The following is an 11,116-nucleotide window of genomic DNA, read 5'->3' on the forward strand; positions in this document are numbered from 1 at the left end:
ATACGCTGTATTGGCCATTCCGCAATAGCCTCCTTATGACATGGGTTTGTCCCATATTTCTTAAAGGGAAAGAACGTGAACACAGTCTGCAGCCTGGTGACAATGTGGAAGTGTGTGAGGGAGAGTTGATAAACCTGCAGGGTAAAATCCTCAGTGTGGATGGAAACAAGATCACTATTCTGCCCAAGCATGAGGACCTGAAGGTAAGTGCTCCTTAAAGCGCCATTAACTGTAAACTGCTGTAGTTACAGGATTGAACGTAAGCCGGCCTGGCAGTTATAGGGGCCCCCATCCCAATGACGCCCGTATAGAAGGGGGTCGTCTTCATGAAACTTGGGAAATCTTTAGTGCTTAAATTCTCTGTACTGCTGCTGCCCTACTAGATGCTAACATTATAATTTCCAAAGAGTGTCCATTCTTTTATCCTTCACCCTCACAATTTTTTTTTCTTGTTCCTCACCAATAGGACATGCTAGAGTTTCCAGCTAATGAGTTGAGGAAGTACTTCCGTATGGGAGACCATGTTAAAGTCATTGCAGGACGCTATGAGGGGGACACGGGTCTGGTCGTTCGTGTTGAAGAAAACTTTGTCATCCTCTTCTCTGATCTTACCATGCACGAGGTGAGTTGCCTTTTTACCCGTATTATGTCCTTTTTGACTTTTTGCTTTTTATATCTAGTTTTAGTTCAGATGTGATTTTTGATGCTTTTTTTTTTTTTTCTCTTTTTCTCCTTGTCTTTCCACTTTTTCTTAATTCCTCCGACATGAATTTTCCTCTGCCACCACAGTTAAAGGTTCTGCCTCGAGACTTGCAGCTTTGTTCAGAAACTGCTTCAGGAGTAGATGTTGGTGGACAGCATGAATGGGGAGAGCTGGTGCGGTTGGACCCACAGACTTCGGGAGTTATTGTGCGCCTGGAGCGGGAGACCTTTCAGGTGAGAGCCCCAGATTGACCTGAAAAGTAGTGCAAGAAGTCCCACTGCATTTAAAGGGTAAATGCACTTGTTGCTCCGACATGTCAAACGTTTTGATCAAGGGGGACCTGGCTGCTGCGACCCTTGTTGATCGCTGGAATGATGAGTCTGCAGCACTCGGTCGAGCACTGTGCAAGCTTTCAGCTGTCTTTGTTGCTTGTTGGCTCCTCTCGGCAGCTGAACATAGATGCATTGACTGTTATAGAAATTGCATCCATCTCCAGATGTCGTGAGGAGCCGAAGGCAATGGAGACAGCCAAAGTGACACAGCGCTTGGGTTAATTCTGCAGCCCCTTCACTCCAGCGATTAGTGGGGGTCTCTGCATCCAGGCACACACTGATCAAAACTTTTTGACATGGTCAAATGTTTTTAAAAGTGCAGTTGCTGTTTGAGGCCCACTGTGATTTTATGTGCCGTGATTACCCCACAGACCCCAGCCTGAGCCTGCGCTGCTCCTGCATCATAATTTTTATACAGTTTTGTTTGACTGTTTCTTTTCTGCCTCTTTGAAGGTCTTAAACATGCACGGTAAGGTGGTGACGGTGCGACACCAAGCAGTCACCAGGAAGAAGGACAATCACTTCGCTGTTGCTCTGGACTCTGAAGAGAACAATATCCATGTCAAAGATATAGTCAAGGTTATCGATGGACCCCATTCGGTGAGAACCATTAATATTATGTTTTCTAAAATTATTTTAAAGCTGTTCCCCAAATGGCTTTTTTTACCCATCACTTATTTCTTCACTTCCTATTCTTTGTTTTAGGGCCGTGAGGGTGAAATCCGCCATTTATTCCGGAGTTACGCCTTCCTTCACTGTAAGAAACTGGTGGAGAATGGAGGCATGTTTGTCTGTAAAACGCGTTACCTGGTTCTGGCCGGAGGCTCCAAGGTACATTTTATTTATTTTTTCTCTTAAGCACGAACCGCCTGTAACTTTTCGTGTCTGAATTATCGGTAATTCTGCTTTTCTTTCATATAGCCTCGAGATGTGACAAACTTCACCATCGGAGGATTTGCTCCAATGAGCCCGCGAATCAATAGCCCAGAACACCCCAGTGGAGGACGTAGGGATCAATTAGTTATTTGTGAAGTGAAGCTCCCATAGTAAACTCTGCATTGATATAATGTTCCATCATTCTTCTCACTTTGTCAACAGCACAGAGAGGAAATATGGCCGGTGGTGGAGGGCCAGGCAGGGGAAGAGGTCGCAGGGACAATGATCTCATTGGTCAGACTGTACGAATTTCACAAGGTCCCTACAAGGGTGTGTAACATTGAATTCACTGTATTTTAAAACTTCTCCTACAGGGTGGGCCGCGGAAAAGTAGCCTGCCTCTGACAAGACTGCAACAAAAAGAATGAGCATATTGATTGTTTTCCACTTGTAATGTTGGTAAATCAATTACAACAGATGCTGGTAGTGGCCTCCGTTCACTTCTGTGCACCTCTGAGCACATCGAAACATGTTGGCTGATGCTGCCTGCAGCTCTTCAACAGTAGAGTGTCCGTGATATTTTGATCCATGGGTGTGTGGGTTACGGGCATACACTTTTTGGTTTAAATTTGGGTCCATCATTCGCTTTCTTGACACTGCACACCAAGCGCCAATTCTCCGGTTGTGCTGCTGTGTTTTGTGAGTCAGGTGGGATTTTCAGTAGACCAGGACTTCGTATTCTGTGAATTCACGGGATCTGATAAATGAAACCACTCTTCATCCATACCAAAGTACAGTAATGGGCCGAAAAGTCCTCTAGCAATCATGGCCTGCACCGATGTACAGTAAGCTATTTAAGAGCTCTCCGTTCCTGAAGACACTATTCGGTATGGTTTCAGAGTTAACGATTTCAGCACTTGCCACCGATACGTTGTTTGGGATCTACCAATTTGCTGGGACAGCTGATTTCCAAGGGCTATTTGCAGTCCGCTGCTGAATGTCACATATGACTACAGACTGATGATGGCCTCGGTTTCTTCCTGTTTGCGGAAAACCCAATTTGACACCACCTGGTATTAACGTGCATAATGAGACCTCCCAATCACTGCCTGGTGGACGGGGGAGGGGCGTGCATGCATGGATATCATTGGACTCTTCTCTGGCAGCGCACTCCACACTTTTAAAAGCTGCCGAACAGATCGGCATAAGTGACCGATTACTGATATTAGGATGTATGTCACTGCGCTGGGGTGCCCTCAGCCAGGGTAGCATAAGGGACCTCACAGGTTCTCTTCAATGGCCAGAACAATTTTTGTCTGATGTGTTCTGTAGGTTGTCAGAAAAGACCATTTTTGGGCCTTGTATCTGCCCCAGTTAGAGGGGGACACGATCCTGAGAAGGGGTAACTTGGCTCATGGTCATCAACTGCAAGCAAAAATATTTGTAATGCACTTTTCTCACAAGCGACTGAAAGCCCAGTTAGTCACATGACCAGTCACCTGCCAATCACGTTATCGCTGCCTACATGGTGGTCACATGACCGCTGTATATAGAGCAATCACAAAGGCAGAAACTGTAAAATACCCTTGCAGATTTCGTTTTACAGTGCTGTAAAAGGACATCCGTTTTAGATCTTTGAGTAGTACTGAATTGTCACCTCCCTCTTGTCTCTTTCAGGCTACATTGGAGTTGTCAAAGATGCCACAGAGTCCACGGCGCGCGTTGAACTTCATTCCACTTGTCAGACCATCTCTGTGGACAGGCAGCGGCTCACCACTGTGTTAGTAATCGGCTGCGCTTCTTGCTTTACCCTTCCTTTATCGTGTAACATAACAGCCCCAGAAGTCGGGGAACTTAGTAGACCAGTTACAGGTTGTTGGGACAGTAGTGTCACCCGCAGTGCTAACGGCTGCGTTTCGTGTCCCTTCTCATTTATTGGCGCGTCTGTATATAAATGTTTGGGATTTGTATGTGAGGATCCCTTCAAATTTTACGTTTATTAAGACTTTAATTGTTTGCAAAAACGTCTCCAGAACCTTGCAAACCTTTTAGGCTAGCAGTCCAGTGACCCGGCTAAGGCTATGTTCCATCCACATTAGGAATCTGGTAGGTTTCGTTGCAGATCGGGCATAAAGTCCTGTGTGAAGGACTTCTTCATCCAGTAAAATGCCCGACGGCTAAACGGAAACTGAACGAAACTGCATTCTAGTCAATGTGGTCCTGGCCAAACGGATACGTTTGGCCAGGGGGTTCCCCTATTCTGACCCCAAAATGCAGATGTGAACATGGCCTAACCAGTGCTGACGGCTCATGAATATTGCAAGGCGCTGAGAAAGTGACAGGAAATTAAAACGGAACAGGTTTTCGTACGGACTTGGTTTTACTTCCTCGCTGTAGAAGTGGTCAGTGCAAATCCCAACTGCTCTGTGAGATTGTTGACCAATCCCACCACCGTTATGGACGTATTTTGGTTTGCGTTATAAAGTAAATCCATGTTAAAGGCCAAGTTTTTATGACCGTATGCACCAGCCATCAGAGGAGGTTTCAGGATGTCAATACTGATTAACTATCAGAAAAGGTCATCAATATCAGATTGGTGGGGGGTTGCCGCTTGTGTCCCCTGCTGGTCAGCTAATTAAAGAGGCCGTGGCACTCGGGTGAGCCGCGACCTCTTCTCAGGCATATAACACCATGTTTATCGGTCACATGACCTGAGAGCAGCTCGGTCCCATTCAAGGGAATAGGACTAAGTTGCACAGTCACTATTAATTGTACGGCGCTATGCCTGATATACAGTGAAGAGACAGCAGTGCTCCCCCAAATAGCTGATTGTTGAGGGTCCCCGGTTGTGGAACTTGCTGATCTGATATTAATTACGTCTCCAGGACCCGTTGGTCCTGGAAAACCCCCATAATGGACTCCGTGTCTGTTATACCCACACTTCTAAAATCACAGTAATTTTATAAAGAATTATAAAGGGACCTTTTTGAATTGTGAAATGTGTTAAATGACTCTTTAACCGCACTCCTTTTCTTTACAGTGGGGCTCGTCGCCCTGGAGGAATGAACTCCGCTCATGCCAGGACGCCAATATACGGCTCTCAGACCCCAATGTATGCTACTGGGTCCAGAACACCAATGTATGGCTCACAGACGCCGGTCCACGATGGTATGTTGCTTCCTAACACCCCGACCGCCTCACTTGTTGGTGCATCGTATATGCAATTGGGTGCAGTTTTAATCGCCCATAACTCATACTGAGATCTTTTGTTTTACAGGAAGCAGAACACCTTACTATGGGTCTCAAACACCTCTGCACGATGGCAGCCGAACGCCAGCTCAAAGCGGGGCCTGGGATCCCAACAACCCAAACACCCCTTCAAGGTGCCCATTTTATGTCTTCGTTTTGTTTACAGGAGGGGTTTTATGAAGACAGCTGCTGTCCATATGCCCTATTAGTGCATACTGACAGAGGGGTCTCCCGCTCAGGACCCACTCTGGGCCAGAATAGAGAGACGCTATATATTAGCTTCCCATTCTGCCAGACTTGAACTGACCTTGTATTCTGTAGATGGCTATTCATCTGCATTGCTGCCATGTAATACTGCGTAACTGACCATAGTAAAAGCAACAGCTTGCCTGCAGTGACCGGGACGGGGTTTGTTGCAATTAGCTGATTGTCACGGTGCCTGCATTTATCAGATAAAGCCCCCTTAAGACTAGCAGACAGCTCTCTAGTTACCATCTTAATCGCCCTTTCTTCTCCATCTGTCCTCTAGAAGTTTTGTTTTAGTACTATGGTTTTAATCCTTCATTGATCTCAATAGGGCGGATGAAGAGTATGATTACAGATACGATGATGAACCGTCTCCATCACCTCAAGGCTATGGAGGAACACCAAATCCACAAACTCCAGGGTACCCCGATGTACCATCTCCACAGGTCAATGCGCCATATCATCCTCAGACACCGGGAACACCGGCAATGTAAGTTTTTAATACAGCTATAGGATCTGTTACCATGTGCCAGTTTAATTCTCCCTGCAGGTCATTTAGCCAGCCCTGGATTACAGTCTTAGGCCTCATGCACATGGCGCTAATTGAGCAGCGGATTCTATGCTTGTCAGCAGCTGCGGGTGATCCGCTGCTCAATGTGCCCATAGATGTGTGTGGAGATTCCTCTCTTCTAGCACACCAGCGGATTTTATTTGCGGCCGCTCCGTGCCGAAATAAAATCGCAGCATGTTCTATTTTCAGAGCGGATATGCAGGGACGACTTCCATGAAAGTCAATGGAAGGAATCCCTGCTGCACTGAGCGTTGCGGGTTCGCGTCATCACCTAGGCGATGGTCTGGGGAAATCTGTACTGCGCATGTGCAGCGGTGGCTCATCCGCAGTACAGAGAAGAATTCATCTGACAGGTACGCAGGGTCATGGAATCCGCGCATGCCTATGTGCATGAGGCCGTAAATGGCTGAATATCTAATAGAATTGGTGACCTAATCTATTCTCAAGCCTGGTACTGTGTAAATGCGGAACGGAATAACTTAAAGGGGTTGTCCCGCGAAACAAAGTTGGGGTTATACACTTCTGTATGGCCATATTAATGCACTTTGTAATGTACATTGTGCATTCATTATGAGCCATACAGAAGTTATTCACTTACCTGTTCCGTTGCTAGCGTCCCCGTCTCCATGGTGCCGTCTAATTTTCAGCGTCTAATCGCCCGATTAGACGCGCTTGCGCAGTCCGGTCTTCTCCGTGTTGAATGGGGCTGCTCGTGCTGGAGAGCTGCTCCTCGTAGCTCCGCCCCGTCACGTGCCGATTCCAGCCAATCAGGAGGCTGGAATCGGCAATGGACCGCACAGAAGACCTGCGGTCCACCGAGGGTGAAGATCCCGGCGGCCATCTTCGCAAGGTAAGTAAGAAGTCACCGGAGTGCGGGGATTCGGGTAAGTACTATCCGGTTTTTTTTTTTCAACACATGCATCGGGTTTGTCTCGCGCCGAACGGGGGGGCTATTGAAAAAAAAACAAAAACGTTTCGGCGCGGGACAACCCCTTTAATACAAATCTAATTGACATACTTTTCATAACTTGTCTTGCTTTCTCTCAAACTCCCGTTTTTGTGGTTCTTGACCAGGTACAACACAGAACAGTTCTCGCCCTATGCTGCTCCTTCTCCGCAAGGCTCCTACCAGCCTAGTCCAAGTCCTCAGAGCTACCATCAAGTGGCTCCAAGTCCTGTTGGTTATCAGAATACACACTCTCCAGCCAGTTACCACCCGACCCCATCGCCCATGGCTTACCAGGTAAGTGCCCCTCTCACGTTTAGTTGGCTGCTGATATGGGTACAAATGTAGGTCAATACTCTGGTTTCCTTTCTTTCAGGCCAGTCCGAGCCCTAGCCCCATGGGTTACAGTCCAATGACTCCTGGGGCACCTTCTCCAGGTGGTTACAATCCTCATACACCCGGTTCCTCTATAGAACAGATCTCCAGCGACTGGGTTACTACAGACATTCAGGTGAAAGTAAGGGACACCTTCCAGGACAATCAGGTCGTGGGACAGGCAGGAATCATCCGTAGCGTTACTGTAAGTTGCATCTCTGTTCATAATGATGCTGGCAAAAATACTGCTGCTTTATTTAAATGTTGCTTTACTGTCAGCTGCATGGAGCATTTACTTCTGAGCTGCGGGCACGGATTTAATCTACTATTTTACCTTTCTTGTGTTGAGGTGTCCTTTTACAACTTGCCTAAATATTCAGCTTACTTTTTCATTACAAAAGGTTAATCAATGGAGGCCTGACCCCTGGTAGTACCTGGCGCAGCGATACTTGTAGCCCATGTGGCTGTGTCTGCTACTGCATCTTGGTCTCTTTGTACTGCTTGGAGTCACTTTAAAGAGGTAATTCCAAGATAGACTCTTATTAGCTATCCATAGGATAGGTGATAAAGGTCTGATCGGTGGGGGTCTCGCTGATCAGAATCCCACCGATCCTGATAATGGGGGTCCCATGTCCCTTTTCTCTCACTGCACCCATGTGTGTGGTGCTACTCGATTGATTTCAATGGGGCTGATGGATCTAGCCAAATACAAGCACTTTGATGTCTCCGTAAGCCCTATTAAAGCTGAATGGAGCGGCACCATGCATGTGCGACGGCTGTTCCTTTCGCCCGTATTAGTAGCCCGCGTGTCTCGGCCGCACTCACTTGTTAGCGGTCTAACGTTTTTCTTGCTTGCAGGGTGGACTTTGTTCGGTATTATTACAAGACAGTGACAAGGTGATCAGTATTTCTGGAGACCACTTGGAACCTGTAACTCCCACCAAAAATAGTCGGGTAAGCAAAAGTATTGGCACTGCAGCCTTAGAGGGGTTGTGTGATCAAAATAAAAATTTTACAGGCTGAGTAAGGGTTAAATAAATAAATAAATAAAGCATATTCTCCCGTTTTCAATGTTGGCATGTATAGTTGGCAGACCTCTCAGCAGGCAGTGTAAGCGCTCACTTCAGAAAGAGCCCAGCAGCTATAGGGCAGTCCGTGGCAATAAAAGAAAAAGCAATGTTTTCCAAACCGTATTTTGCCCGCTCTGTGGGTACCTTCTGTAAGCCCCTACTTTTGTTTTGTTTCAGTTTTTGTGGAAACGACAATTGCCTTGTTTAATTTAAAATTGAAGCTCTTCGCTATAATAAGCCAGTATAGAACAAATCTGCCCGCCCCGTTCTCTGTAGAGCAGCATCAGCTCTATCCTTCCCTGCGCAGTCAATGTGTTCTTGGCTTTTGCAACATGAGAAGTTGGATCCTGCGGCCTCATCGCCATCTTCCATCACTAGAGTCTAACCCTATGCTGGGTCCAAAATAACGATGTAATCTGTCCAGACCGTATACAGTATATGGCCACTCTAGTAATGAGGATGGCCCTTTCACATGTGGAGCTTCCCTACACGGAACTTAGCCCCGCGACCCTGGAGCTGAGCAGAACATCAAGTGAACAAGTTTTCCGTGGATCCGTTTCGGTGTGAATGCACATTGGAATGGGAAATCCCACAGGCCTGGTCACCGCTGCTGGTTTATCTGCGTCAGCATTCCACCGCCAACCTGGTTGGGATTTCAAGTTTTAACGGTGTGAAGAAGTATCCCAAAAGTCTTATGGCAGAGGAAAACCATCCAGCGGAGGCTAACTGCCCAGTATTGGGCTGAGGAACTCTGCCTGTTATCGCCCGCGGCAACATGCGGTTTACCCACGGATGCAAGGAGATTTCAGGTACAAACGCTCCGCTCCTGTGAAATTGCAATCCTCACGCGAGGATTAGAAGGGTTCCCCATTACTCTCAACGGAAACCTTGCATCGCCCGGCATGCGAGAGCCATGCGATGTAGTTAAGGTCCCATTGAAATCAGTGGACGATGCGTTCTAAGGAATGCGAAAAAATAGGACATGCCACGATTTCTTTTTCCTTGCAGCATCGCTCGTGTGACACCATTCAAAAGAATGCAGTTCCTATTCATGTGAGTCTTGCAATACGCAAAACCCGAGCGAATTTGGCGCTCGTGTGAAATCGACCTACCGGGATCTGGTGGGCGAAAACTATTTGCTGACTAAACGGGTCAGAGAATCCTCCTGATGTACTAGCGGTCTGCAGAGTATTTAATACTGGTACCCAAACGCTCACCATCCCTTCGCACGGACGGACTATAACCGCTGACGACCAGGTTCCACGGACAAGACTCTAGTGGGCAAAAAAAGCACAAAAACTGGATCACTGAGAGGTGACAAAACCTTCCCTGGTCAGATGGGTCCCGGTTTCTGTAACTCCATGCTGATGGGAGGTTAGAATTTGGCACAAGCGGTATGAATCGATGAACGGTCTAGCCTACAAGCATTGCTTGTTCTCTCCCAGTTGGGGGACGGTTACACGCTGCTCGTCATGTGAACGGGCATGCATTAATCCATGTATATGCTGCAAAAACAGCCGCATGAAGGGAACCGACTTCTCAGTCTCAGTAAATTCTGCAGTGAATCTTCTGTTATCTGAAGATGTCCATTGGCCTCAGATCCTTAGGATATGCCAGTAATGTCTTGATTGATTGAGGTCTGACTGCTGCAGCGTCTTCGGATCGCTAGAGCTAAGTGGCAGTGAGGCTATCAGCTGCTCCACTTCTCCTCTTTGGCCTTTTCTAAGGCTGTGTGACTGGTCCATTATATGGGTGTAAGTACATTGTTTTTCGCTTCTCATGCGGTTTGTCACATCTGACTTCTGTCCTTCCTATCCTTTCAGGTAAAAGTCATTTTAGGGGAAGATCGTGAAGCGATGGGCATCCTTCTCAGTATAGATAATGAAGATGGAATTGTGCGCATGGATTTGGACGACCAACTTAAGATCCTCAACCTCCACTTCTTAGGGAAGCTTGAGTCGTGAACCCTGCCGTGATGCGTCCAGCAACGGGCCGCCATGTTTCTGCCATCATCCAAGAATAACTCCTTGAGGGAGGGTAGTGTTCACACCAGGTGGTCACTAGGGGGCGCTCTAGGAACAGATGCTTAGACCTTTTTCTTATTCTCACAAAGTACATTCAGGGCCCAAGTTACCCAGCGCTCGGTGTGAAATAGGTTCTGAGGGTTTGCAGCAGTTGTGTCTTTATTTCTTCTATTTCAGCAAGTTTTGCCCTCAGAATTGTTTTTATTTTTCTCGTTGTCTTCTAGTGATATTTTCTCTGGTGTTCCACTGTGTAATATTTATATGGTGCAGTCAATAAACCAGGAGAATGTTGTGTCTTTCTGATCTTGATGTTACTGAGAAGGCCAGATGGGGTTTGGTAAGCCTGGGGTCTCCCTCTGGTGCTGTAATGTACTGTGATGATGCAACCTATTTATGGCGCACTTACACGTAACGAGCGGCGCTCAAAGTTTGTTCAAACAGATGAAAGTGCGCAGTAATAGTTACGTGTAAACGCGAAGCCATCCTGCACTTTGTATTTTTGCTTTTTGTTTCAGCTTCCATAAGAATCCATCACTTTTCGTTACGTGTAAACACTCGCATTGCATAGGAAGGTGAAACGCTGAATGAGAAGTTAGCAATTATCTGCCTGTCTAAACCTTCTGCATGAGCAACTAGTGGTGACACTTGCTCATTTAACCCCTTAACGACGGCTGATGTGCCTATTGGTGGTCTATGTATGAAGAGAGATCGTGCAGCCTTCTCC

The 11,116-nt window shown here is 46.8% G+C and overlaps 1 protein-coding gene across 2 annotated transcripts in view; it reads left to right on the top strand.

Annotated features, from left to right (window-relative positions):
* SUPT5H (SPT5 homolog, DSIF elongation factor subunit) overlaps positions 1-10,688 on the top strand; it is a 30,774-nt gene extending 20,086 nt beyond the window's left edge. For both annotated transcript variants that reach the window (XM_066581911.1, XM_066581910.1), the window contains exons 16-30: positions 67-203; positions 467-622; positions 790-936; positions 1,489-1,635; positions 1,741-1,866; positions 1,957-2,041; positions 2,134-2,241; positions 3,589-3,691; positions 4,952-5,079; positions 5,189-5,294; positions 5,738-5,896; positions 7,052-7,220; positions 7,300-7,503; positions 8,157-8,252; positions 10,192-10,688. In XM_066581911.1, the coding sequence (XP_066438008.1) occupies positions 67-203; positions 467-622; positions 790-936; positions 1,489-1,635; positions 1,741-1,866; positions 1,957-2,041; positions 2,134-2,241; positions 3,589-3,691; positions 4,952-5,079; positions 5,189-5,294; positions 5,738-5,896; positions 7,052-7,220; positions 7,300-7,503; positions 8,157-8,252; positions 10,192-10,332 (2,012 nt within the window). In that variant the 3' untranslated portion in view covers positions 10,333-10,688. The remainder of the gene's footprint in view (positions 1-66; positions 204-466; positions 623-789; positions 937-1,488; positions 1,636-1,740; positions 1,867-1,956; positions 2,042-2,133; positions 2,242-3,588; positions 3,692-4,951; positions 5,080-5,188; positions 5,295-5,737; positions 5,897-7,051; positions 7,221-7,299; positions 7,504-8,156; positions 8,253-10,191) is intronic.
* Positions 10,689-11,116: the final 428 nt, after the last annotated feature.

The sequence above is a fragment of the Eleutherodactylus coqui genome, chromosome 10 (assembly GCF_035609145.1).
Source record: "Eleutherodactylus coqui strain aEleCoq1 chromosome 10, aEleCoq1.hap1, whole genome shotgun sequence".
NCBI classification, from domain to species: domain Eukaryota; kingdom Metazoa; phylum Chordata; class Amphibia; order Anura; family Eleutherodactylidae; genus Eleutherodactylus; species Eleutherodactylus coqui.